A 25,123-nucleotide genomic window follows, 5' to 3' on the forward strand; every position below is an offset into this window, starting at 1 on the left:
ATTAAATTAGTATTAATTCAAATGAAAGTGGTATAAATTAAGATTTTTAACTATAATCCCCAGAGAAACTACTAAGGAAATAATTTTTAAAAAATATTTTATTTATTTTCCCTGACTGGTGTGGTTCAGTGGTTTGAGTGGTTTCACTGTTGCTGTGAACCAAAGGGTTACCAGTTTGATTCCCACTGTAGGGCATATGCCTGGGTTGCAGGCCAGGTCCCCATTGGGGAATGTGTGAGAGGCAACCACACATTGATGTTTCTCTCCCTCTCTTTCTCCCTCCCTTTCCCACTCTCTAAAAGTAAATAAATAAAAACATTTTTTTGATGTTTTTAGAGAGAGGGGAAGGGAGGGAGAAAGAGAGGGAGAGAAACATCAGTGTGTGAGACATACATCAATCAGTTGCCTCTCATGCACCCTCTACTAGGGACCCAGCCTGAGACACAGGCATTTGCCCTGACCAGGAATCAAAACAGTGACCTTTCAATTCACAGGCTAGTGCTCAATCCACTGAGCCACACCAGACAGGGCAGGAAATACTTTTTTTAAATGTGGAAAATATCTACCCAACACAAAAGTATATATTCATGAAGGAATACCAAAGAAAGACGTATATATTCATGAAGGAATATCAAAGAAATATAGAAAACAAATAGTAAAATTGCAAACATAAATATATTCATGTTTGTATATATTCATGAAGGAATACCAAAGAAAGAAGTATATATTCATGAAGGAATATCAAAGAAATATAGAAAACAAATAGTAAAATTGCAAACATAAATTCTACATTATCACTAATTACATTAAATGTAAATTAATTAAACACTCAAATGAAAAGGCAGAGATAGGCAGAATAGATTGAAATATGACAGAATTATATGCTGCCTACAAGAGACATACTTTAGATTCAAAAACACATATAAGATGAAGGTAAATGGGTGGCAAAATATTTACCATGCAAATAGTAACCAAAAGAGAGTTGGAATCATTATACTAACATCAGATATAATAGATTTTAAAACAAATTGTCACTAAAGATAAAGAAGGCCATTTTATACTGAGAAAACAGTTAATATATCAAAAAAGATATAGCAATGATAATAAATACATATGCTCCTAGCAACAAAGCCTCAAAATACACAAAACAAAAACAGGCAGGGCCCTGTCTGGGTAGCTCTGTTGGTTTGAGTGTTGTCCCTATACACCAAGGTTGCAGATTCAGTTCCCAGTCATGGCACATACAAGAATCAACCACTGAATGCATAAATAAATGGAACCATAGATTGATGTTTCTCTTTTCTCTAAAATTAATCAGTCAATAAAAATTAAGTAACAGGCAGAATGGAAGGGAGAAATAAACAATTCAACAATAATGGTTGGAGACTTCAATGCCTCACTTTAGATAAGGTATAAAATAACCAGGCAGAGATCAATAAGGAAAGAGAAAACTTGAACAACACTATAAAGCAACTAGACATAACAGACATCTATGGCACACCCCATCCTACAACACCAGAATACACAGTCTTCTCAAGTGCACACGGAACAATCTCCAGGACCAACCATATCTTAAGTCACAAAACAAATCTTAATAAATGTAAAAAAACTAAAACCACACAAATTTTATCTGATCACAATTAAATTAAATTAGAAACCAATAACGGAAGGAAATTTGGAAAATTCACAGATATGTGGGAAGTAAACAACATGTTCCTAAATAATCAATGAATCAAAGAAGAAATCACTAGGAAAATTGGAAGATACTTTGAAATGAATGAAAAAGGAAACCAAACATACCAAAACTTAAGGGATGCTGCTAAAGTGGTGCCAATAGAGAAATCCATAGTTGTAAATGTGAATAATTAAAAAGAAGGAGATATCAACAGATGTCAGAGGAGAGGGAGTTTGAGGGGCTAGGTGAAAAAAGGACAACCCTTGGTCCAACAACCAAGGATTGATTGATTGATTGACTTAGATTTAGATTTTTAATTTTAGTGACACTTTTAATTTTTTTAAATATATTTTATTAATTACATTTTTACAATTGTCCCATTCCCCCCTTCACTCCCCTCCCCCCTGGACACCCCCTCCCACCCACATCCCCCCCTTTAGTTCATGTCCATTTGTCATAAGTTCTTTAGCCTCCACATTTCCCATACTATACTTGCCCTCCCCCTATTTTCTACCTACCATCTATGCTACTTATTCTCTGTACCTTTTCCCCCCTCTCTCCTCCTCCCACTCCCCTGTTGCTATCCCTCCATGTGATCTCCATTTCTGTGGTTCTGTTCCTGTTCTAGTTGTTTGCTTAGTTTGCTTTTGTTTTAGATGTGGTTGTTAATAACTGTGAGTCTGTGGTCATTTTACTGTTCATAGTTTTGATCATCTTCTTTTTCTTAGATAAGTCCCTTTAACATTTCCTAAAATAAGGGCTTGGTGATGATGAACTCCTTTAACTTGGCCTTATCTGAGAAGCACTTTATCTGCCCTTCCATTCTAAATGAAAGCTTTGCTGGATAGAGCAATCTTGGATGTAGGTCCTTGCCTTTTGTGACTTGGAATACTTCTTTCCAGCCCCTTCTTGCCTGTAAGGTCTCTTTTGAGAAATCAGCTGACAGTCTGATGGGAACTCCTTTGTAGGTGACTGTCCCCTTATGTCTTGCTGCTTCTAGAATTCTCTCCTTCATTTTAATCCTGGGTAATGTAATTATGATGTGCCTTGGTGTGTCCCTCCTTGGGTCCAACTTCTTTAGGACTCTCTGGGCTTCCTGGACTTCCTGGAAGTCTATTTCCTTTGCCAGATTGGGGAAGTTCTGTATTATTTGTTCAAATAACGTTTCCACTTGTTGCTCTTCCTCTTCTCCTTCTGGTACCCCTATAATTCAGATGTTGGAACGTTTCAAGATGTCCTGGAGGTTCCTAAGCCTCTCCTCATTTTTTTGAATTCTTGTTTCTTCATTCTTTTCTGTTTGGTTGTTTCTTTCTTCCTTCTGGTCCACTCTATTGATTTGAGACCCAGTTTTCTTTCCATCACTACTGGTTCCCTGTGCATCTTTCTTCGTTTCACTTAGTGTAGCTTTCATTTTTTTCATCTAATTTGTGACCAAATTCAACCAGTTCTGTGAGCATCCTGATCACCAGTGCTTTGAACTGTGCATCTGATAGGTTGGGTATCTCTTGGTCACTTAAAAGTATTAGCTTTGGGGCTTTGATTTGTTCTTCCATTTGATCCATTCTTTTTAAATTATTTATTTATTTTTGGTCTGGTTGTGCCTGTTATGTAGTGAGGGGCAGAGCCTTAGGTGTTCACCAGGGTGGGGCAACCCAGTGGCTGGGTTGTGATGCTGTATGTGAGGATGGGGTCAGAGAGGGAGCAATGGTGCTTCCTCCTCTCTCTGTCAGATTTCAGCCCCCTCTGCCACTTCCCACAAGCAAATTGGGCCCTTCTGGTGCTGGTTCCTGGGTGGGTGGGCTTGTGTACATTCTAGGACCCTGTGGGTCTCTCCAATGAACTCTCCTGTGAGGCTGGGAGTGTCTCCCGGCACCTCAACCTCCATAAGTGTTTTCAATCAGTGCTTTTCAGCTTTATTTCCCAGCACTGGGGCCCTGGGTTGCACGGTCTGTCTCGCTACTTGTTTTCACCTGGTTTATCTGCACTCGAATGGGTGACTGCAGACAGTCAGCTGCCTAGTACATCTCACTGGGTCTGCTTGTTGCCTCCCCATGCCTGTGCCCAGGGTCTGCCAGCCACCGCTTTTCCCTGCTGTGACCCCTCTCGCCGGGTCGCAACTCAGCCCCTCTTACTAGTCTGGATGAATGGTTGTTGGGACTTCCGTACGGTTCAATTTTCTGTCTGTTCTGGTTGTTTTTTTGTTTCTAAAATTTTGTTGTCTTTAATTTTGGTTGTGCAAGGAGGCACAATGTGTCCACTTATGCCTCCATCTTGGCCAGAAGTTGACAACCATGGCTTTAAAGAAGCCACATTTATCCAGACAGGTATGAAGAACCAGGATGCAGAATGGTGCCGGGAGGCAGCAGAACAGGTGGTCCTAAATTCATGTGTGGTGGATAAAAATTGGAAAAGGTACCTCAGGAGCAAGCAATCCCAGCCCCAGACCAGACCACCCAGCCCAGGATTCCAGAGCCAGGAAGATAAGTCCCCATAACTTCTGGCTGTAAAAACCAGTGGGAGTTGGGGCAGTGGAAGAAATTTCAGGATTCTCAAGAGACTCCTCTTAAAGGGCCCAAAACAGATTTAGGACTCACGCAGACCCACCCCCTCTAGGATTCAGCACCAGGGAAACAGCTAGAAGGGCAAAAGTGGCATATGGGGAGAAGGGGAGAAAGTGAAGTAACTGGCAACAGGGCAAGTGCCGAGAGATAGCTTCCTCCCAGGCAATCTCCAGGGGTCAGGACCTGGCATTGTCCCCTCTCCAAGTCCTCCCCCACACATAGCCACAAAGTGGGGAAACAGGTTGCCCTACTTGGGTGATTACCTAAGGCTCCACCCCACACAATTTACAGGTGCCTTTTCTACAATAGGCCACACTACTAAGACAAGGAGTCAAAACAGCTCTACCTAATACATAGAAACAAACCCAGAGAGGCTGCCAAATTGAGGAAACAAAACATGGCCTAAATGAAAGAACAGAACAAAACTCCAGGAAAAGAACTGGAGAAGAAATGAAACGGAGATAAGCAACCTCTCAAATGTAGAGTTGAAAACACTGGTTATCAGGATGGTCAAAGAACTCACTGTGTTCTGTAACAGCATAGAAAAGACCCAGGTAGAAATGAGGGTAGCATTAAGTGTAATTAAAAAAATCTACAGGGAAACAAAAGTGGAGTGGATGACGCCGATAATCAATTCAATGATTTGGAACATAAGGAATAAATAAACAGTCAATCAGAACAGCAAGAAAAAAAAAGAATCCAAAAAAACAACAATAGAATAAGAAGCCCCTGGGACATCTCCAAACATGCCAACATCTGAATCATAGGGACACCAGAAGGAGAAGAGGATGAGCAAGAAATTAAAGACTTATATGAAAAAATAATGAAAGAAAACTTCCCTAATTTGGTGAAGGAAATAGACATACAAGTCCTGGGAACATGGAGTCCCAATCCAGTTGGACCCAAAGAGGCCCACACCAAGACACATCAAATTGAAATGCCAAAGATTAAAGATAAAGAGAGAATCTTAAAAGCAGCAAGAAAAAAGCAGAGAGAGTTACCTACAATGGAGTTCCCCTAAGACTGTCAGCTGATTTCTCAAAAGATAATTTGCAGGCTGGAAGGGACTAGCAAGAAGTATTCAAAGTGATGAAAAGCAAGCACCTAAACCTAGATTACTCTATCCAGCAAAGCTATCATTTAGAATTGAAGGGCAGCCCTGGCTGGTGTGGCTCAGTGGACTGAGTGCTGGCCTACGAACCAAAGGGTTGCCAGTTTGACTCCCAGTCAGGGCACATGCCTGGGTTGCATGCAAGGTCCCCAGTAGGGGGCACATGAGAAGTAACCACACATTAATGTTTCTGTCCCTCTCTTTCTCCTTCCCTTGGCCTCTCTCTAAAAATAAAATAAATTTTTAAATCTTTAAAAAATAGATTTGAAGGGCAGATAAAGTGCTTTGCAAACAAGGTAAAACTAAAGGAGTTCATCATCACCAAGTCATTATTATATGAAATGTTAAAGGGAATTATATAAGAAAAGGGCCAGGTCCCCAGTAGCAGGGCGCATGAAAGGCAACCACACTGACATTTCTCTCCCTCTCATTCTCCCTCCCTTCCCCTCTCTAAAAAATAAATAAATAAAATCTTAAAAAAGAAAAAGATCAAAGCTATGTACATTAAAATGGCAACAAATTCACAACTATCAACAACTGAATCTAACAACAACAACTATCAACAACAAACTAAGCAAACAAGCAGAACAGGAACAGAAAACAAACTAAGAAAACAAGCAGAACAGGAAGAGAATCATAGATATGGAGATCATTTGGAGGATTATCAGCTGGGAGGGAGAAGGGGGAAAATGGGGGAAAAAGTACAGAGAATAAGAAGTACAAATTGGTAGTTACAGGATAGACAGGAGAATGTTAAGAACAGTATAGGAAATGGAGAAGTCAAATGACTTATATGTATGACCCATGGACATGAACTAAGGGGGGGTTGCTGGAGGGAATTGGGGTACCAGGTAGACGGGGGCCAAGGGGGAAAAATTGTGAAAACTGTAATAGCATAATCAATAAGATATGTATTTTTCAATTTATTTTATTGTTGTTCAACTACAGTTGTCTGTATTTTTAAAAATGGTTATGTACCAGATTAAATGATTTGGCCAAGGAATGCAAGTGTGACTCAACTTGCATGAAAATCAATTAATGTAAATACCATATTCATAGAATAAAGGACAAAACCCACATGACCATATCAATAAACACAGAAAAAGCATTTAACAAAGTTCAATTTGTCCTTTGATGAAAAAAAAATCAACTAGAAATGAAAGGGAACTTTGTCAACACTGAGGTACTATATGTTAATATATGACAGATGCACTGTCCTAATCACTTTCATTAATTAAATAATTTAATTCTCACATCAACTCTATGATTCAGGAGTATTACTACCCATATTTTGCAGATGAGTAAACTGAGGCACAATCCATTGTTTCCTATGTTAGGAAGCTAATAAATTGCAGAGCTAGGTTTCCCATACAGAAATTCTAGCTACAGAATCCATGTTCTTTTATTTTCCTTTTTGTCCCCAAGGGGGTGCACCATTCCCAGAGGTACTGCAATACTGGGTTGATGAGCTGCATGGATGGGGTGAGCTCCTAGTCTATATCCCTGCTCTAAAAATGCATTTAATATGTTGTCCTTGGATAGAGGACAGATGTTAAACTGATAAGAATATATCTCTATATTTGATCTTAGCCAAAAGGCCAAGAATGATCAGAGTCCACATTCTTAATCATAGTCAGCTATACTGTCTTTTAAAGAATATGGAATTATCATTATAATGATAAACAAATCAGGTTTTCTTAGAACTAGTGATTTGATCTTCACCTGTAAGTAAACTTAATTTATAAGACTGTGAATTTATATCAGTGACCATAATTTGTAATATTGGTAAGAATTTTTAATAATAATGCCAATGTTATTTAACCAAGTTGGTAATGTTGGGTCAATACTGATACTTAATTGTAATTTAATTCATAAAACTAATGATGATTATTTATACAAGCAAACATAATTTGTAATATTGCTAATTTTTTTAAAAAATTAGTTTTAGCCCTAGCTGGTGTGGTTCAGTGTATTGAGCGCCTGTGAACCAAGCATCACTGGTTCAACTCCCAGTCTAAGGCACATGCCTGGGTTGCAGGCCAGGTCCCCAGTAGGGGGCACATGAGAAGAAACCACACATTCATGTTCCTCTCCCTCTTTCTCTCTCCCTTCCCCTCTCCCTAAAAATAAAATAAATAAAATCTTTTTAAAAATTTGTTTTAAAGTTTGACAGCATTAGTAATGGTGAACAATTTTTATTTGTAACTAAATTTTGATTCATAACTGTGGTACTTATAATTTATATTAGTAATCATAACTTTAATATTAGTAATTATTTATAATAACAATTTAAATGTAAACCATATTCATGATTTCTATTAGAAACTATAATTTAATTCAAAACATAGTTATTCAGAATTTATATTAGTAACCTTAATTTGTAACATTAACAATAATCTATAAAATATTTTACAATTTTTTACTAATAGTTTAACTTATTTTAAAGATTTTATTTATTTTATTTTTAGGGAGAGGGGAAGGGAGGGAGAAAGAGAAGGAGAGAAACATGAATGTGTGGTTGCCTCTCATGTGTCCCCTACTGGGGAACTGGCTGGCAACCCAGGCATATGCCCTGACTGGAAATCGAATCAGTGACCCTTTAGTTCACAGGCTGGTGCTCAGTCCACTGAGCCACACCAGCCAGAGCACTTTAATTTATTTTAGTAATTATAACTTTTTAATAAGGATTTTATTTATTTATTTTTAGAAAGAGGGGAAGGGAGGGAGAAAGAAAGGAAGAGAAACATCCATGTGTGGTTGCTTCTCACGAGCCCCCTACTGCGGACTGAGCCTGCAACCCAGCCATGTGCCCTTACTAGGCTTTGAACTGGTGACCCTTTGCTTTACAGTCTAGTGCTCAATCTACTGAGCCACACCAGCCAGGGCTATTTTAGTAATTATAACTTGATTCACAACATAGATACTAATTGCTTATTTTGATAATCTTAGTTTGTAAACTGGTAATAAATTATAATGTTAATTATAATATTTGATGATATTAGTAATAATATAATCTGTATTATTAAGCATAATATAATTCAAAACAGGAACTTATAATTTATATTAGAGCATAATTTATAATATTCATAATTGTAATAATAGTTATAATATTTGATGATACTAGTTATAATTATTCAATTTCCATTAGGAACCATAATTTAATATATAACATTAGTATTAATAATTTACATCAGTAATAATAATTTACAGTATTGGTGATAAATTGTAATGTTAATGATTATATTTTATGATAATAGTAACCAACAGTTCAGTTGGTATTTGTAAGCAATTTAATTCATAACATTACTAGTAATAATTTCTATTGCCAGTCCTAATTTGAAACATTGGTAACATTTCTATCAAGATGAATATTTGATAATGTTAGTTAGCAACAATAACTTACTTTCTATATGTAATATAATCAGATTCATTATATTAGTTGTGTTAATTTGTATTAGAAATCAATTTTTAGTACTCATGAGTGCAGATACCATATGTAACAGGATCAATGATTTAAAACACACTTTTAATCAGGTAAGTAAATTCATGGTATGAATACACACATGGAATAAACACGTTGCAAAGCAACTTCCCTCTTCACATGCACATGCCACTTGTGCTCTCTGACAGTGTACCATTGGTGACACATCCATTGGTAGTAATATTGCAGTAGGCATAATGCTTTTCCCTCCTGCCCACTCTATTTCCCCCAGACTCACCATCTCTTTGTGATTGGGATAGAAGGTCTGATTGATTAGAGGGAATTCCTCTGTCCCCAGTTTCTTGTGCAGTCGAACCATCTGGGCAAACTATGAGAGCCAGGAGAGATAGGTCAGCAAGTCCTTCACTTGAGGGAGTCTCCAATCTGGGGGTTCAAGCTTCCAAACTTGTTCAGTTCCCAAAAATCACAGTGATTTTGAGCTACTTGCATGCATGAGATATTCCCTCTGCCAATAACACCTTTCTTGTCACTTACCACCCAGGGCTTGTCACAGAAGTTGTAGACAGAATGCAAAGAATTAACACTGGGGATTCCAGCATACTGCAGCCCAATGACCAAACTGCGGTAGTCTCCATTCCGGGCCATGCTGAAGGCATGCTGACGAATCAGCACAAAGTCCGGCTTCAAAGACCTGGGGCGCAGGGGTAGGATTGTTGAGGATCCCCCTAGAAGCTTCCCACCACCCTTAGAACAAAGAGCAAGATTCCATATCTCCACAGCACCTAGAAATTGTAAAGTGGTTTCTCACCTCAGCACATATACACAAGTTGTTTCCTCCCACACAAACACCCTTTCTAACCTTTCCCCATCTGGTGACCGCCTTAAGACTTCCCTACATGCTCCTCTCCTCACCAAGGTCAGCTTCCAGCTTACCTACTCAGCTCTGACAGTTCTCTAGTCACAACCTCTCAGACAACTAGCTGTCCTCAAAGGAAGCTGCCCAGAATAAATTCCAACTTCAGAGTCTTTACATAGGCTGTTTCCTCTGCCTGAAACATTTCCCCCCTAGATCCCTGCATGTAGCTCTCCTTCACTTCCTTCAGGTCTTTCCTCAAATGTCTCTTACACTAATGATCTACCTTATCCAAATTGCAGATCTCTCCACCAGCCAACAATCCCTTTCCTGCTATGTATTTTTTCTTAGCACTTTTACATTTTGTAATTTATTTGTTTATTGTGTGTATCCCACACAATAGAAAGTAAGCTTCATGAGGGCACAGGGATTTTGTGGGTATTTTTGGGGGGTCTGTTTTGATCACTGCCAGATTTTCAGCACACATAACAGGGCCTGCCATACAATAGGTGCTCAATAAATGTTTGTTGAAGGCAAAATGTGGAGCAGCACCTGGTATACAGTAGATGCTCAGGAAATATTGTTGAATAAATAACTGAAATGTTTGGTTTGTGGTCTGCTGGGATCCTGACTCTTCTTCAGAAAAGAAGTATATTCCACATTCTGTGCCTAAGTTATTAAAAATAAAAATATACTTGACACATAACATTGTATAAATTTAAGATATATGATTGACACATTGAGTTGATATATTTATATATTGTAATATGATTGTCACTGTAGCAATAGTTAGCATGTCCAGTATGTCATATAATTATTTCATTTTTGTGGCAGAATAATTGATATCTAGTCTCTTAGCATGTTTGATGATTATGATACAACATTGTTATCAATATTCACTATACTGTACATTAAATCTCTAGGACGCATTTATCTACCAGTTGCAAGTTCATATCCTTAAATAACATCTCTCATATTCTTCCAGCTTCAAACCATTGGTAATGACCATTTTAACTCTCTGTTTCTTATGAGTTTGGCTTTTTAAAATTCTACATATAAGTGATGTCATACAGTACTTGTCTTTTTCGGTCTGATTTATCTCACTTAGGATAATATCCTCAAGGTTCATCCATGGTGTCACAAATGGTAGGATTTCCTTCTCTCCCATGACTGAATGATATCCCATTGTGTGTGTATGTGTATGTGTATATGAGGTCTGTCTGGAAAAAGTCCAACTATTGTTAGTATAACAAGAACGGTTTGTGTGACATCAGTGTAACCTAGCAGCCAAGAGAGTGGACTGGCATGCATATGTCTGAACAGTGACGGCTACACTGTACTAGTCCATGGGGGTGCTAGATGCTGTTCAGTGAGCATTTCTACTGTGTGGCCATCACATTCAAAATGATTGAGTAAGTAGAGCAACAAATCTGCATCATATTTTGCATTAAGCCTGAACATTCCTCCACAGAAACTAGTTGGATGTTTCAGAAGGCCGAAGATATGAGCAACTGGTGACTGGCAGCTTCATCATGATAATGTTCCTGCTCGTGCATCACGTCTCATGCAGAGTTTTTTTGTGAAACATCAAATCACCCAGGTGACTCAGTCCCACTACAGCCCAGATTTGGCACCCTGTGACTTCTGGCTTTTCCCAAAACTAAAATCACCTTTCAAAGGGAAGAGATTTCAGACTGTCAGTGAGATTCAGGAAGATACAACGGTGCAGCTGATGGTGACTGTAAGAACTGTGTGAGGTCCCAAGTGGCCTACTTTGAAGTGGAGTGAGGTGTCATTGTCCTATGTACAATGTTTCTTGTACCTTGTATCTTCTTCAATAAGTGTCTCTATTTTTCATATTACATGGCTGGAAGCTTCTGGACAGACTCTCTCTCTCTCTCTATATATATATATATATGCACACATATGTGTGTTTATGTATATGTGGATATACATATATAGACATATATATAGACATACACATGTGTGTGTACATTTGTAGGTACATACATATGTATCACATCTTCTTTATCCATTTCTCCATCAATGGACACTTATGTTGCTTCCATAGCTCAGCGATTATTATGGGCCTAAGTTCTTGCTCACAGAAGGACAGGTGCAGAGGTGGAGATTCTCCTTCAGATCTAAGGGAGTCCTTATGCCTCTCCTATAACACTAAGTTGCCCTTTTAATACTCACCGCACAACCTTCACCCCATTCCGAAGAACTTCCATATCCACAGAGAATCCGCCATTGGCATGAGCCACGAGGTTGAGATCCGAGAATTCAGCCTGCAAAGGAAAAAACTCAGCAATTCACTCATATCACACAAAAATGACCACTTAGTCTGCTATCTGGACAGTTGATCCCCAGGTCCACCTGCTCCAACTAACCTGTTCTACTTTAATGTCAATTTCCCCATGGATCTTCTTTCCTTTGAAGTATTTTGCCCTGTAGAGGAAAAGAAGAGTATATCCATTAATGCTAAAATCTCAGGAAGACAAAGCCTAAGCCACTCCTTTCACGCCTTTGCCCATAAAGTGATTTATGATTGTTGAAGTGCTTTGAAAACTTAAAAAGTGCTTTGTGAACATGAAGGAAACAATAAAGTAATCCTCATGGAGGTGTATAAATGTCAAAGAATATTGCAAAGTTTAAAATAAGTCCTTAAACCCCAGAGAGCAGGTATTTTCTAGAGTATGGTCTGCTTGTCACACTGCTACTGTAAATATTTTGGGAAAGCTTCAGAAAATGAGGAGTGCTTTGTAAACTGTAAGATACTTTGAAATTACTTGCAGGTTTTTAAATGGCAAAGAACCTTAGATACAAATATATGAAGTGTGCCTGGGTATGTCTCAGTGCCTCTATCTGCTTGTACGGCCTGAAGCATATCCCAGCTCTCTGGCCTTTTCCCAAAGAGGAGCACATTCATTACATATAGTTATGTGCTGTGAGGGACAGAACAGCCATGGGTAGGATAGGTATCAGAAAAGGAGAGACAGATTGAGGGGTGCAGGCTGGTGGTGGTTCTACAGAAGCTGGAGACTGCAATGATGGGGGTGGGAAAGAATGCATCTGTGGATGAGTAGAAATGATAAGAGGGAAGAGGGGTAGGAGCAGCAGTAGGCACATCATAAACTGCTATAATACTATCCCTAAGTCCACCCCACACTGAGCTAGGTTTACAGTGGCCTCATCCCCCAGACCCAGGATTTCCTACCTGATAACCTTCTCCACAGACAGAAGCTTATTCCCAATAAATTTTTCTCATAGAAGGGGGTGAGGGGACAAGCCACTCTTCAGGTCACCTACATGCACACAATCAGGGTCTATGACACATACACATAGCACAAATGGGCTCTTGTGAGTTGACTAATATACCCCAAAGACCTCAAACACAGTTATTTACTCCTCTCTCTCACTCTCTCTCTCTCTCTACACACACACACACACCACACACTCACTCCATTACTGACACTGAACCCTTACTAGTGTTGGAAGAAAATCTTTTAAAGACCTGTGTATTTTTTATTTATAAAATGGTAACTGCAAATTATATCACTATTTTTCAAACTTTTTTGATCATAAGTGTAGTGGGTACTCTGGTCAGATCTTCTCTTCAAGGCCAGTGCACCCTGAATGTTAGCTGCTGACAGCTCATGGCTGTGTCCCACTGGAAATTGTCTTATGTCACAGGGAACTGCCTTAGCCAGGGTTACAAATACTCAGGCAGCCCATGACCTATACCTGGTCTGAATGAGTACAAAGGCCAGCTTCTTTGCCTCAATATAGGCTGACTTTGAAGAATCATCCCAAACCCAGAGCTCCCCCTAGGGTTAGCTAAGGCCTCTGATGCAACCACTGGACCAGTTTCTCCCTCTGTCCAACCCTGCTCTCCTTACAGGTGTTGATCCCAAAGGCACTCTGCAATAAGCCTCATGCATGCAAATTTCCGCTTCCAAACTTGTTTCCAGAGAACCTAACCTAAAACAGTGGACCAGAGAAGTCAAGCCACAAAGAAGACTCTAATACCATTCTGGAGCTGAGTCACCCAGCAGCTACCAGGCAATGAGGAACCATCATTTGTCAGGGGCAGAGCACAGATAGCCCCTGACATGCTGTGTTGACTCAAAGTGTTCTGCAACAGGTCTGGGACATGATGCAAGCAGTCCTGCCACTCAGGCCATATGATCCAGCAGCTCCTGTGATACTGGATGTGTCAATAGTGGGAAAAGATGCAGTATAGAGCTTAAGAGAAGCTTGAGTGGCAGGCCCCTGAGGTTTTAGAGCAAGGCCATGCCATCTGCATCAGAGAATTACATACCTTTTGAGAAACAAATCTTGGTGTAGTACTGGGCCCCAAATAGAGACAGAATGCTTGACCATGGGGTACCAAGTAACTTCGCATCAAGAAATGTCCATTACAAGCTACATTCTGCTAGGCATGCCAATTAATAAAGTCAGACAGGTCCAGCAGCCAGGATTGACCCCAAATAGGAACAACCAAGCTTCCTGAGCAGGTAACCCAGATGCCCATGTCTGTCATCAACACTATTGTGCTAGTGTTTCCCTCAGATCACTTAAAGGGACTCCTTACAACCAGTGGATAAAGGGAGAAAAAGCCTAAGGTTGCTTCATAAACGGATTGCCTTGGTGTGTGAGTGGAAGCCAAAAATGGACAGTGGCTAACCTGTAGCCCCATTCAGAGAGGTCTTGAAAGCCGTGCCAGAGCTTCCAATGGGCAAAGCTTTGAGCTGTACACCTGGCCATCTACTTTGTGAGGAAAGAGAAGTGGCCCGTGATTAGAATATATATTCACTGAATGGCTTGGCTGAATTGTCAGAGGCTTTGAAAGAAACATATTGGAAAATTAGAACAAGGAAGTCTGGGACACAAAAGTGTGGGTGGACATATAGGAGTGGAGGTGAAGTACAATGAAGACCAAAGATCTTTCTATTCTATGTTAACACCCACCAGACATCATCCACCATGAAAGTGGCACTAGGCAACCAGGTAGACAGAATGAGTCAGCCAGATGATGCCAGCCAGGCTTTTGATTTAGTCACCCCAGTGCTGGCAGATAGGCACATCTATGAAGTGGCAAGAGTAACAGAGATAGAAGCTATATGTAGAAGCTTACAGAATCACTGCAGAATGTTCAACCTGCTGGCAACAGAGACCAATAGTGAGTCTCTGACATGGACCATTTCTCAAAAAAAACAAAAACAAACAAACAAACAAAAAAAACAACCAGCGCCCTGGCTGGTGTAGCTCAGTGGATTGAGCACGGGCTGTGAACCAAACAGTCACAGTTTTGATTCCCAGTCAGGGCACATGCCTGGGTTGCAGGCCAGATCCCTAGTAGGGGGTGTGCAAGAGGCAACCACACATTGATGTTTCTCTTCCTCTCTCCCTCCCTTCCCCTCTCTAAATACAAATTAATAAAATATTTTTAAAAAGTTTTAAAAAACAGCTACTTTGTGGCCTCCCCCACCCTGGAAAGAGTAATATTAATTTTGACTGGAATGTTTTATGTATGAGTTTGCCTTTCTTGACTGCAGGACCTTAGCCAGCATCACTGACCAAGGGCTTACACAGTGTGTGTTCCACCAGTATGGGATCCCACATAACCTTGTATCAAACAGGAAAGGAGGTGCAAAAGTGGGCCCATGACCATGGAATCAACAGATGACCTTATATACCTCACCACCCAGAAGCTGCTGGCCTGAAAGAGTCATGAAACTTCTTGCAACCACAGCTAAGACCCCAGCTTAGAGGTAATACCATGCAAGAACGGAGCACCATCCTCAAAACCCAGTATACACCCTAAATCAATGACCATCATTTGTGCTTCATTTGTAATATGTAAAATACATGGGTCTGGGGACCCAGAGGTGAAAAGTAGGAGTGGCCCAGCTTACCATCAATCCCAGTGATCCACTTTTGGAATGTGTGCTTCCTGTTTCCTCAGAGCTCTGCAAGGTTAGAGGTCCTGGTTCTCCAAGGGGGAACACTGCTACCAGGGGACACAGCAAGAATCCCATTACATTCTAAGCTTTGAGTGCTACCTGGACACTTCAGGTTTCACATGCCAATGGACATGAAGAAGAGTCACTGTCTGGGCAGGGGTACATGGCCCTGATCATCAGGAGGAGGCAGGGCTGCTGTTACATAGTGGGGGCAGAGAGGCACCCAAGTGATGTACTTGGGTATCCGTTGGTACTCCTTGCTCAACTTTGATGGCAAGTGGACAAGAACACCAGCCACAGCCTGAGGACAGCATGGGGACCAAGGGCTCAGGGATCTCTCAAGGATGAGAGAATGGATCATGAACCAGGTAAGCTACTGAAACCAAGAGAGGTGCTAGCTGAGGGTAAGGAGAATCTAGAATGTATAGAAGACAATGCATATCATTTATTTATGCCACATTTATTAACTGTGTCAGTGGAGGCTGTAGTTCATCCCACTAACCATGCTCTTTCAAGTTACCACCAGAAAACAAGGCCAATTACAGTCCTGGAAGAGGTGTTCCCAGATGGGATGAACTTACTCTAAGGAAGTAAATCTGAGCAGTACAGGGGGTGGGCATATGCCTTCACATCTATCCCCCAACTTCTGGAAACAGCTACTGCTGAAGCTTCACAATGCTGTTCCACCCTGAGAATTGCCCTCTGTACCACAAATTTGCCTTCCCCAAGATTGTTTCTCCTCCCAGGAGGAAGCCTGCGGTCAATGACTGACTGATGCAGGAATTCAGAAACATGGCTCCCCCAACTCCATTGGGATAACTCTGGAGGGTCCTCCCAGCTCCCCAGAGGATTGGCCGAGGCCTCTGTTGTGGCTGCATCATAGCTCAACCTTTCCTTCTGCCAACTCTTGCTTCCCCCCACTTCCCCCGCAACAGGAGTTGTTCCTCAGAGCTCTCCCCAAGAAATCTGCATGCAAATCTCAAAGTCTCAAGGTCTGCTTCCAGGGAAGTCCCAGAAAAGAAGCCACAATAAAAAATATAGTTTATATAACCCACTAAATACATATTTACATAATAACCCACCCTATACATATTTGTTATATAAGACGCACATAATATGTTATAAAGCAAATATAATATAGGTTGTCTTATATAATATATAACATACAGTATATGGTATATTGCATATTATGTGTAGATGTATCTATAATGTATAGTAGAATGTGTTTAAATGTACATATATAATTAGAATGAAAGTTTCAGTAAATAATTATCTTTACTATGTGCAGTAGAGTCTGAAATTTCCTATTCTATTTTATTCCATTTCATGAAGAAAACCACACAAATATATATTATATACAATTAACCCATTATATAGTAAATTTATTATTATAGTATATGTCATATATAATATATGTCACATATTATTAATTATATTTCTTATTGGAGTAACACTTTTGCTAAATAATAATTCTACTTATGATGTGCAATATACCCTGTTATTTTCTATTTTCATTATTCTACTTCATGAAGCAAGTGAAATGCTGGCAATAGGTAGTCCACAGTTTGGAAAATACTTGACTAAATTATCTCCAAAAAGGAAAGATGAATCTCAACTCAGAGTTTGCAACTTTAAATCATGGAGGACTCAAGACTCAAAAAGGAATGAGAGTGGTAAGGTTTGGTGGGAAAGGTGTCAGATTGTACTTAGGTGTACAATCCATTAGAGTTTGCACAACTCCTCCTTTATTCCAGGCTGAGGTCACTGAAACTTGTGTAGTTCTGAATGTCTGCAAGTTGGTGATGTAAAGGTCTGTGTTCCACACATTAAGCCTGGTGTACAAGGCTCTCTCCCTTTATCCATCCTACTTCACCTGTAGTAGGTACTAAATAAATATTTGCTAGATTGACTGGAAGAAGACTGGAGCAGCTGCTGGGATAAAGGGGGGTCGTTTCTGGAATGCAGAAGGGGAAGAGAAGAATATTTCACTGAATTCAGCAGGTTCTCAATAAATGCTTGCTGGACAAATTAGAAGAAAAATGGAAAACACTGGAGTTATGATTATGGAAAGGGGAAGAGTCTTGTCAATATTCAGTAGGTAATTAAGGTAGCTTGCCAGAATGAAGAAAAAAGGAGCATAGCATTTGCCTGGAGAGTCAGCGTGGAGAAGGAAAGTCTAAAAGAAGGTGGTTACCAGTATTCAGAGGGGGCCTCTTGAAGGTTTGTTGACGTCAATGGAGCAAATTTAGCCAGGAAGATGGCATCTGTGTGAGTGGGTGTTGGTGAAGGAATTGTAGCATGTGTTCAACAAATGCTTTATGGATTGTTGCAGAAAAGACTAGAAGAGCCTGCTGCAGGAATGGGAATATGGTTGTTTGAACAGAATACAGTGAGAGATTAATAAATGCTTTTTGGATTCTTTGGGGAATGTGGCAGTTGGGAAGATGGCTGCTAAGTGGGGGAGGGAACCTGGCCAGAATACAGTAGGTGCACATTAAGAGCTTTCAGGATTGTGTAGTGTGGAAGACAGGATGAAGATTGTTGAAGGGGTACTAGGGCTACAAGAGGGGGAGGAGAAGAAATAATGAATAAGGGGTTATTAGTAGTATATAATAAATGTCCTTTAAAAAACCATGGTGTTAGGTGGAGAAAAAGCTATAGAGAATCCAGCTTATGGTTAGGATTAGAAGGAAGAAGAACTGAAGGAGGGGTTGCCCTAGTATATAGTAGTGCTTAATGAATGCCTCCCACCCTCTGACACATGAAAAGTATGTAATTAATATCTGTAGAATGAATAAATGGTTCTGAATATAAAGGCTGCTGAGGTAGGGAATGGTTGTCTAACCAGTAAAGAAATGGTACTCAATATATTTAGACTAAAGTAGACCCCTCGGGAGGGAGCACTTGAGACAGTGCCAGAACCTCCAGACTTAGAATGACTTTTACATAGTAGGTGCTCAATACACGTTTAGTGGCTTAAATAGAAGGAAGACCCTTTGGGGTATAGACTTAAGAGTGGAAGAGGGAATCCTAAAGACACTGAAGGGAGTAGAAGAAAAGTAGACCCTTATAAATTAGGCTCTAGACTTATCAAAGGAAGGACCCTGGAGAGAGGTTTTATGATTCATGCAGGTTCTCCTATGGGTAATGGAGGAATGCTCACTGGAACCACTAAAAGAAAAAGGACTTTGGGGAGGAGGTGTGAACATATAGCATACAGAAGTTACTCCATATATGTTTGCAGGAGCCATTGGAGGAAAAGTTTTTTGGGGGAAGGTAATTAGAATTGGCTGTCTGACAGGAAATAAATGCACACTGAATCCATTCAAAGAAAAGATATTTGGGGGGGGGGGGACTAGCAATGGGCATATAATCAACTGGAGGAAAATCTTTGGGGTAAGGGGATTGAAGATGCAGAAACTTGATCTATGCAAGCTTGATCCTCCAGCCAAGGAGAGGAAAGACTTTTGTGGAAAAGGCACCAAATCAGGCGCACAGCAGATGCTCCACAAATGCTCCAAGGAGTGATTAAAAAGATAAGGTCTTTGGAAAAAGGGATTGAAATGGTGCACACAGTGCTGGGTATCTGATTACTGTATTAATTGGAGGCAAAGGCCTTTAGGGAAAGGGTTGAAGTTTGGATAATGCAGAAGGTGCTCAATACATGCAGACTGAAGTCACTGAAGGAAAGACATTGGGGAAAGGGTTTGAGGATGGGGTAAACAGTAGACCCTCAATAAATGCTTCCTGAATACGCTGGAGGAAAGAGTCTTTAGAGAAAGCTCACACAGTAGGCAGTGGATAAGAGCTAGGTGGGTCTACCAAAGAAAAGATCTTTGAAAGAGTAGCTTGAAAATGGAGGATAAAAGAGGCACTCAATAAATGCCTTCTAGATCCATTGTAGGAAAAGGATTTGGGGAAGAGAGTCTGAAGATGAGTCACACAGAGAAGGTTCAAAATGTTCTTGGAACTCATTTGAGGAAAATGGTATGTTTGAGAAAGGGGTTTAGGGATGGGGCATATAACAAGCATTTAATAAATGCTTTCTAGGTTTTTTGAGAAATAGGTCCTTGGAGAAGGGGCCTGGGGTTGGACACACAGAGGGCATTCAATGAAGGCTCACAGGATCCAGTAATGGCAACACCTTCAGTGAGAAGCTGGGGTGGGATACACAGCAGGCACTCAATCAATGTTCACTGAATAGTTTAAATGGTCTTTGAGGAGAGGACTGGGGTGGGGCACATAGCTCACTCTGAATACACACTCACAAGATCTATTAGAGGGAAGGCCTTAGGGGAAGGGTTGAGGGAGACAAAATACATGTCAAGCTCTCAGTGAATGTTCACAAAATTCATGGAAGCCAAAGGCACTGGGGACAGGCTCCCACTGAGGCACACTGCACATACTTGATAAATGCTCACGAGATCCATTAGAGGACAAGGCCTTTGGTGAGAGGGTTGGGCAGGTGGACAGGGCACATTAGGCTCTCAAATGTTTACAGGATATATGGAAGCCCAGGGTTTTGGGAAGGAGGTACCTGGCAGGCACAGGATAATTACTTCCTGTATGGATCAAGGCCTTGGTGGTGGGGAGGTGGGGGTAAGGACGGGGCACACAGAGAGCGTGCAGAGTAATTTAAAGGAAAAGGGTTTGAGTGAGGGCGTCAGGTGCCGGACACACAAGTGGTGCTCGATAATTGCTCGTCACAGAACCATCTGGGGACCCAGGCCCGCGGGAAGACGTCCGCGGCAGTGGCTTACCAGTCAGTGTGGGGCTCGTCGATGACCAGCAACACCCTGGCGGTGGCGCCCCCACGGCCTGCGCCCCCAGAGCCGCCGCCCACCTGCTCGCTGAAGGTGGCGGCTGCGGCCGCAGTGGTCTGCTTGACCGCGTTGGACAGCGATGAGAAGAAGCCACCGCCCCCTGAAGACCCAGGGCTAGGGGCGGCCGGAGAGGCCACGGGGGCGGCCGAGGAGACCCTCTCGTTAGTGGCGGTCGCGGGACCGGGTGTGGCCCCAGGGCTGGGGGCAGCAGGTGGCGGCGGGGGCGGCTGCGGGCGCTGCAGGTCTGTCATGTACCCATTTGGCAGATTGGCCATGAAGTTGCTGTCCGACAGGCGGCGCCGCAGGTAGTTCATGGCTGCGGAGCGGGGCAGGGGGTCCCAGCCGCAGTCCTGTGAGGAGTCGCGGGGGCAGACTGCGCGGGCCCAGGAGCACAGCTGCGCTCTCAGGCACGACGCGACTCTTCCGCTGCCCGCTGCAGACTGAGACAGCGCTGAGTCGCCACCGCCGCAGCGCGGATGGTCGCGCCCGTGCCCCCCCTATCTGGGGCCCCGCGTGGTGCAGTCCGGCTGGGCCAGCGGCAGCACGGACGCGACCAAGGCTACGGGGAAGGGGAGTTTGGGGGAGGAATGGCGAGTGACGTCAGCGCGCCTTCAGTGCTGGGGCGGCGGTGGCGCGCTCCAGCAGGCGGGGGCGAAGGCGCTGTCCTTGGTGCTGAAGGGGGCCGTGCGCAAGCGCCACGCCGCATCCCGTTCCCTTCCCCCCCCTCCGATTGGGGATGCGCAATTTGGGGAGTGGGGGCGGGGTGGGTGCTTGTAGCAAAGGTCGGAGTGGGTGGTCATGCAGGCCCCCCAACCTGTCTCATTCTGATCTTCACACCCAGTCGCACCCACACACAGGACCCTCAGCAAATACTCGGTTTCCAGTGTTGATATGCACCGCAGAAGGCATGTGGGGGTGGGAATGGAGGCACATCCAGAGACACAAAAGTAGAGGACGCCCTCACAGCAAAGGGTGGGGGTCACACGCAGTACCCCGTGGATAGATAAGTTGCCCAAGTACACACAGGCTCAGCTAGGCAGACAGGTGCAAGGGAGGTATAGACAGCATTAGACAGGTGGAGGTTGGGACTTGGGCAGGGTACACATCTTTGCCCTGGCAGGGGTGCTGGAGGCACACAGGGAGTAATATACACATAAAAATACATGTAGACACCCACAAAAGTAAGGAAACACACGGAGGCATGTACAGACAAAAAACACACACCAATCTATGTATCTAGACATACATACAAACCCAGGGTAACACACAAGGGCATACATGCATACATACACACATATACACTTACACATGCACACAGGCACCACACTAGCACACACAGAACCTGGAATACTCACATAAGTATGCACATTCAGACAAAACACATACCCACAGACAATGATGGACAAATCTAGATCAACCACACAGACACAGTCCCTGAACTCTAGCCCCGATGTACCTATACCTATCCCCCTCTACACACACACTAGGTTGCACACACTGGGTCCAATCGTTTGCCCTGGACACAGTCAAAACCCACAGTAACTAAGTATCAGTGCCCACAGCTGTCTCCCTCTGCACCACAAAACTTTCCACAGAGGAAGACACACCTTAGGGTATGTACACAGTAGGTGCCAAATGTTTGTGACATGAGCAAATGGCCTTTATAGTCTTGACAGAGGTAGACTGTGAAAGCCATTTTGTCAGCTCCTACTAAGATCCTGATTACAATGAGAGCACAAGTCTATTTTAAAATACCCAATGCTTAGCCATTTACATGTATTGTCTTATGCAACCCTCATAACAATCTTATGGGATGGTTAATATCATTTCTATTTACAGATGAAGTGACCCAAGAATTCCAATTCATTCCTAAAGCATCATGTTCACTATGTTATCCCCACATTTTCTTTTTTTTTTAGATTTTATTTATTTATTTTTAGAGAGAGAAGGGAGGGAGAAAGAGAGAGAGAGAGAGAGAGAGGGAGAGAAACATCAGTGTATCAATGTGCGGTTGCTGGGGGTCATGGCCTGCAACCCAGGCATGTACCCTGACTGGGAATCAAACCTGCAACACTTTAGTTCGCAGCCTGAGCTCAATCCACTGAGCTATGCCATCCAGAGCTAATCCCCACATTTTCAAAAGAATGTTTCAGAAACAGGTGAGAGTATGGCTGGAAAAACTAATTCAAGGGGCATTATGGCAGGAGATGAGGTCAGAGAGGTTATCAGGGACCAGATGGACAGGGCCTTGTGGGCCATAGTGAGTGATGAGGGTGGACCAAATGAGGTAGAAGATATAGCAAGAAGTAGGCAGATTTGGAGCCTCTTCTGCCTGCAGGATTTTCAGATGAATCATCCACTTACTTATTCATGTGTCCACTCTTCATTCATTAAGTTATTGGCCTGTTTAAACAACATAGTAATGGTGTGGGATCTGGAGTCAGAGTGCTTGCCTTCAAACTAAAAATGATCAACTCACCTCTAAGGGTGTGGGATAGGAAAGAGAAAACTCCATTTTTGTATGTGCTATGACTTCTGTCAGGAATGTTCTCCCCCTACCCTCCCAAGGATCATCTTCGACCAAGGTCTTCAGGAAGTCTCCTCTTCCAGGTCTTGTATTCCATCTCCTTTTCCCCTAGGCTCCCACAGTCCTCAAGTCAAATACCTCCAAAACGTCCTCTACTTCCTCCCCCGCCCCAGTCAGCTCCAGTCTCACCTCCAGTCCTTTGCTTTGGACATTCTTTCCCTGTCTCTCCTGGATGCCTTCTCTGGCACTTAATACCCCAGTTTTCCCCACATTGTGTAACTCCCCAAGAATTGGGTATTTCCCAACATTTCAAAGTATGTGTGCCCCAGTTTTTTTCTCAATAAGTGAAGTAAACAAGTTATGCTGGACCTATGGTGCCCTCTCTGGGGAACAGGAGCAGTTGCAGGGCTACAGACCTTTCTGGCTCCTAAGGAATCTGTTGCTAGGCTGCTTTTTCTCAGGGGTTCTATTTCTAGTTTCCTAGTACTTATGGACCCCATCACCATTCCCTTTCTGCAGGTGGTTCAATTTCTATAAATTAGTATTTGTAGATTGTTTTGCAAAAGAATGAGGATTCCCCCAGGAGTGTGTCAAGTCCTTGAAGCAGAGGTAAAGCTCCTCTTCCATCTTCTCCAGTAGGAATTTAAAAGAAGGCCCCAAGAATGCATTTCTTTGTTGTGTGTACCTATGTTTATAACATACACATCCATGTTGCCTTAATGTGCATGTGTGCACATACACACCCCTATGTCACATTATTACAATATACACATGGTTGTAACTTCACACTCACTGCACAAACTCAATACATCTTTAATTTTTGTACAGACCCATAGGCAACTTACACTGCACACACACAAAGTTCCACTTTCTTGTAAACACATATCTCTCTCATACTCTGTATTAGCAACCAGAATGCCTCACTGTGGCTTATTCCTGCCAAGATGACCAGATACTTAATAAACTTTGTCTTCATATCAACCCATCAACTAGCCCATTTTACACAAGGGGAAATCGACCCAGACAACTGAGTGTCCTGACAGACTTTGGGTGTCACAAACCTTCCATCTGAACCCTCCCACACACAGGTGCCCCTCCACTCACAGGACTAAGTCCTAAACTCTGCTCCTGACATGGGGCTTCAGAAATGTCCAGTCCACTACCTTTAGTGTTTGTTTCCTTCTTGGTAAATGGGGATAATAATAATAACCCTCATAGGTTCATTGTAAATTAAATGCATTCATGCTATGGAAGCTTAAAACACTACCAGGCACACAACAAGTACTCTCTAAGTACTAACTATCACCATAATTATGATCCTTATACTTTGTCTCATTACAAGGGGCCTAGCATTCATAATTGCTAAATGAATGAGCAAGTGCTAAGGGCATTTGTGTATGGGTTTGTTCCATTCACCATGGAGACACATACTACTCTGACTCCTCTTCTTCCGTATCCCCCACAATGTCTAGGACTATTGTTAGTAGGTGTTGACAAGATGTTTCAAGGAAAGGATCACCTATTCTGAGTCTGTTCCCTTGTTCAGATGTCCTCTCCTTCTACCAGCCCTTCTCCACCCCAGATGCCCAGACTTAGTTGTAGTATACAGTAGATGCTAATGAGTATTGAATGAATGAACAAATGCTAACAGGAATCTGTATCTGGGTTTGCACTTCTCCTGGCAGATGCTGCCTCCAGCTTCTCTTTGCCCCCACCTCAACTTAGGCACTTCCTCACCAGCCCCCACCCTCCAGAGCTATTTGTTGCCACTAATTGCAGCATTGAAGTTGGGCTGTTGGACGTGCGTAGGTGCACATGCTGGTGCAGCAGGGTGCCCACCCCAGCTACGCCTCTGCTGCCTGCTGCTGTTCACCCAGGACTGATGTGGAATCTGCCAGCCCAGAGGCTCTGGTGGGTGGGAACCTAGGGAGCTTTAGGAGGTGGGGAGATGGATAAAGTATGCCAGCTAATCAGAAAGTGCCTGGCAGGGCAGGTAGCCAAACAGGAAACCCATAATGGAGTTCTGCAGAGGGACATGATGGGTGGCCTCAGGCACTAGGGGGTGGGGGTGGGGGTGGGGGCAGACACTGGGGTTCTGGAAGCAGCAAATGTGTGGAAGGGGTGGATATTCGCCTTCATTCCTGCCAAACGGTGGCCATCAT

General features: G+C 42.4%; 1 protein-coding gene and 1 non-coding gene across 3 annotated transcripts in view; both read right to left on the reverse strand.

Moving 5' to 3' along the window:
- SYN1 (synapsin I) overlaps positions 1-20,996 on the reverse strand; it is a 48,614-nt gene extending 27,618 nt beyond the window's left edge. Inside the window, exons 1-5 of one of the 2 annotated variants that reach the window (XM_028522502.2) lie at positions 20,372-20,996; positions 12,036-12,093; positions 11,842-11,933; positions 9,324-9,480; positions 9,067-9,156 (exon numbers count right to left, since the gene is read on the reverse strand). In XM_028522502.2, coding sequence (XP_028378303.1) covers positions 9,067-9,156; positions 9,324-9,480; positions 11,842-11,933; positions 12,036-12,093; positions 20,372-20,748 — 774 coding nt within the window. In that variant the 5' untranslated portion in view covers positions 20,749-20,996. The remainder of the gene's footprint in view (positions 1-9,066; positions 9,157-9,323; positions 9,481-11,841; positions 11,934-12,035; positions 12,094-20,371) is intronic. The other variant, XM_028522503.2, reaches the window with a different exon arrangement.
- Positions 6,771-6,956, reverse strand: LOC114505914. The gene has a single exon (XR_003685363.1). It is a non-coding gene; the product is annotated as a U2 spliceosomal RNA (small nuclear RNA).
- Positions 20,997-25,123: the final 4,127 nt, after the last annotated feature.

This window comes from Phyllostomus discolor, chromosome X, assembly GCF_004126475.2.
Source record: "Phyllostomus discolor isolate MPI-MPIP mPhyDis1 chromosome X, mPhyDis1.pri.v3, whole genome shotgun sequence".
Classification (NCBI taxonomy): Eukaryota; Metazoa; Chordata; class Mammalia; order Chiroptera; family Phyllostomidae; genus Phyllostomus; species Phyllostomus discolor.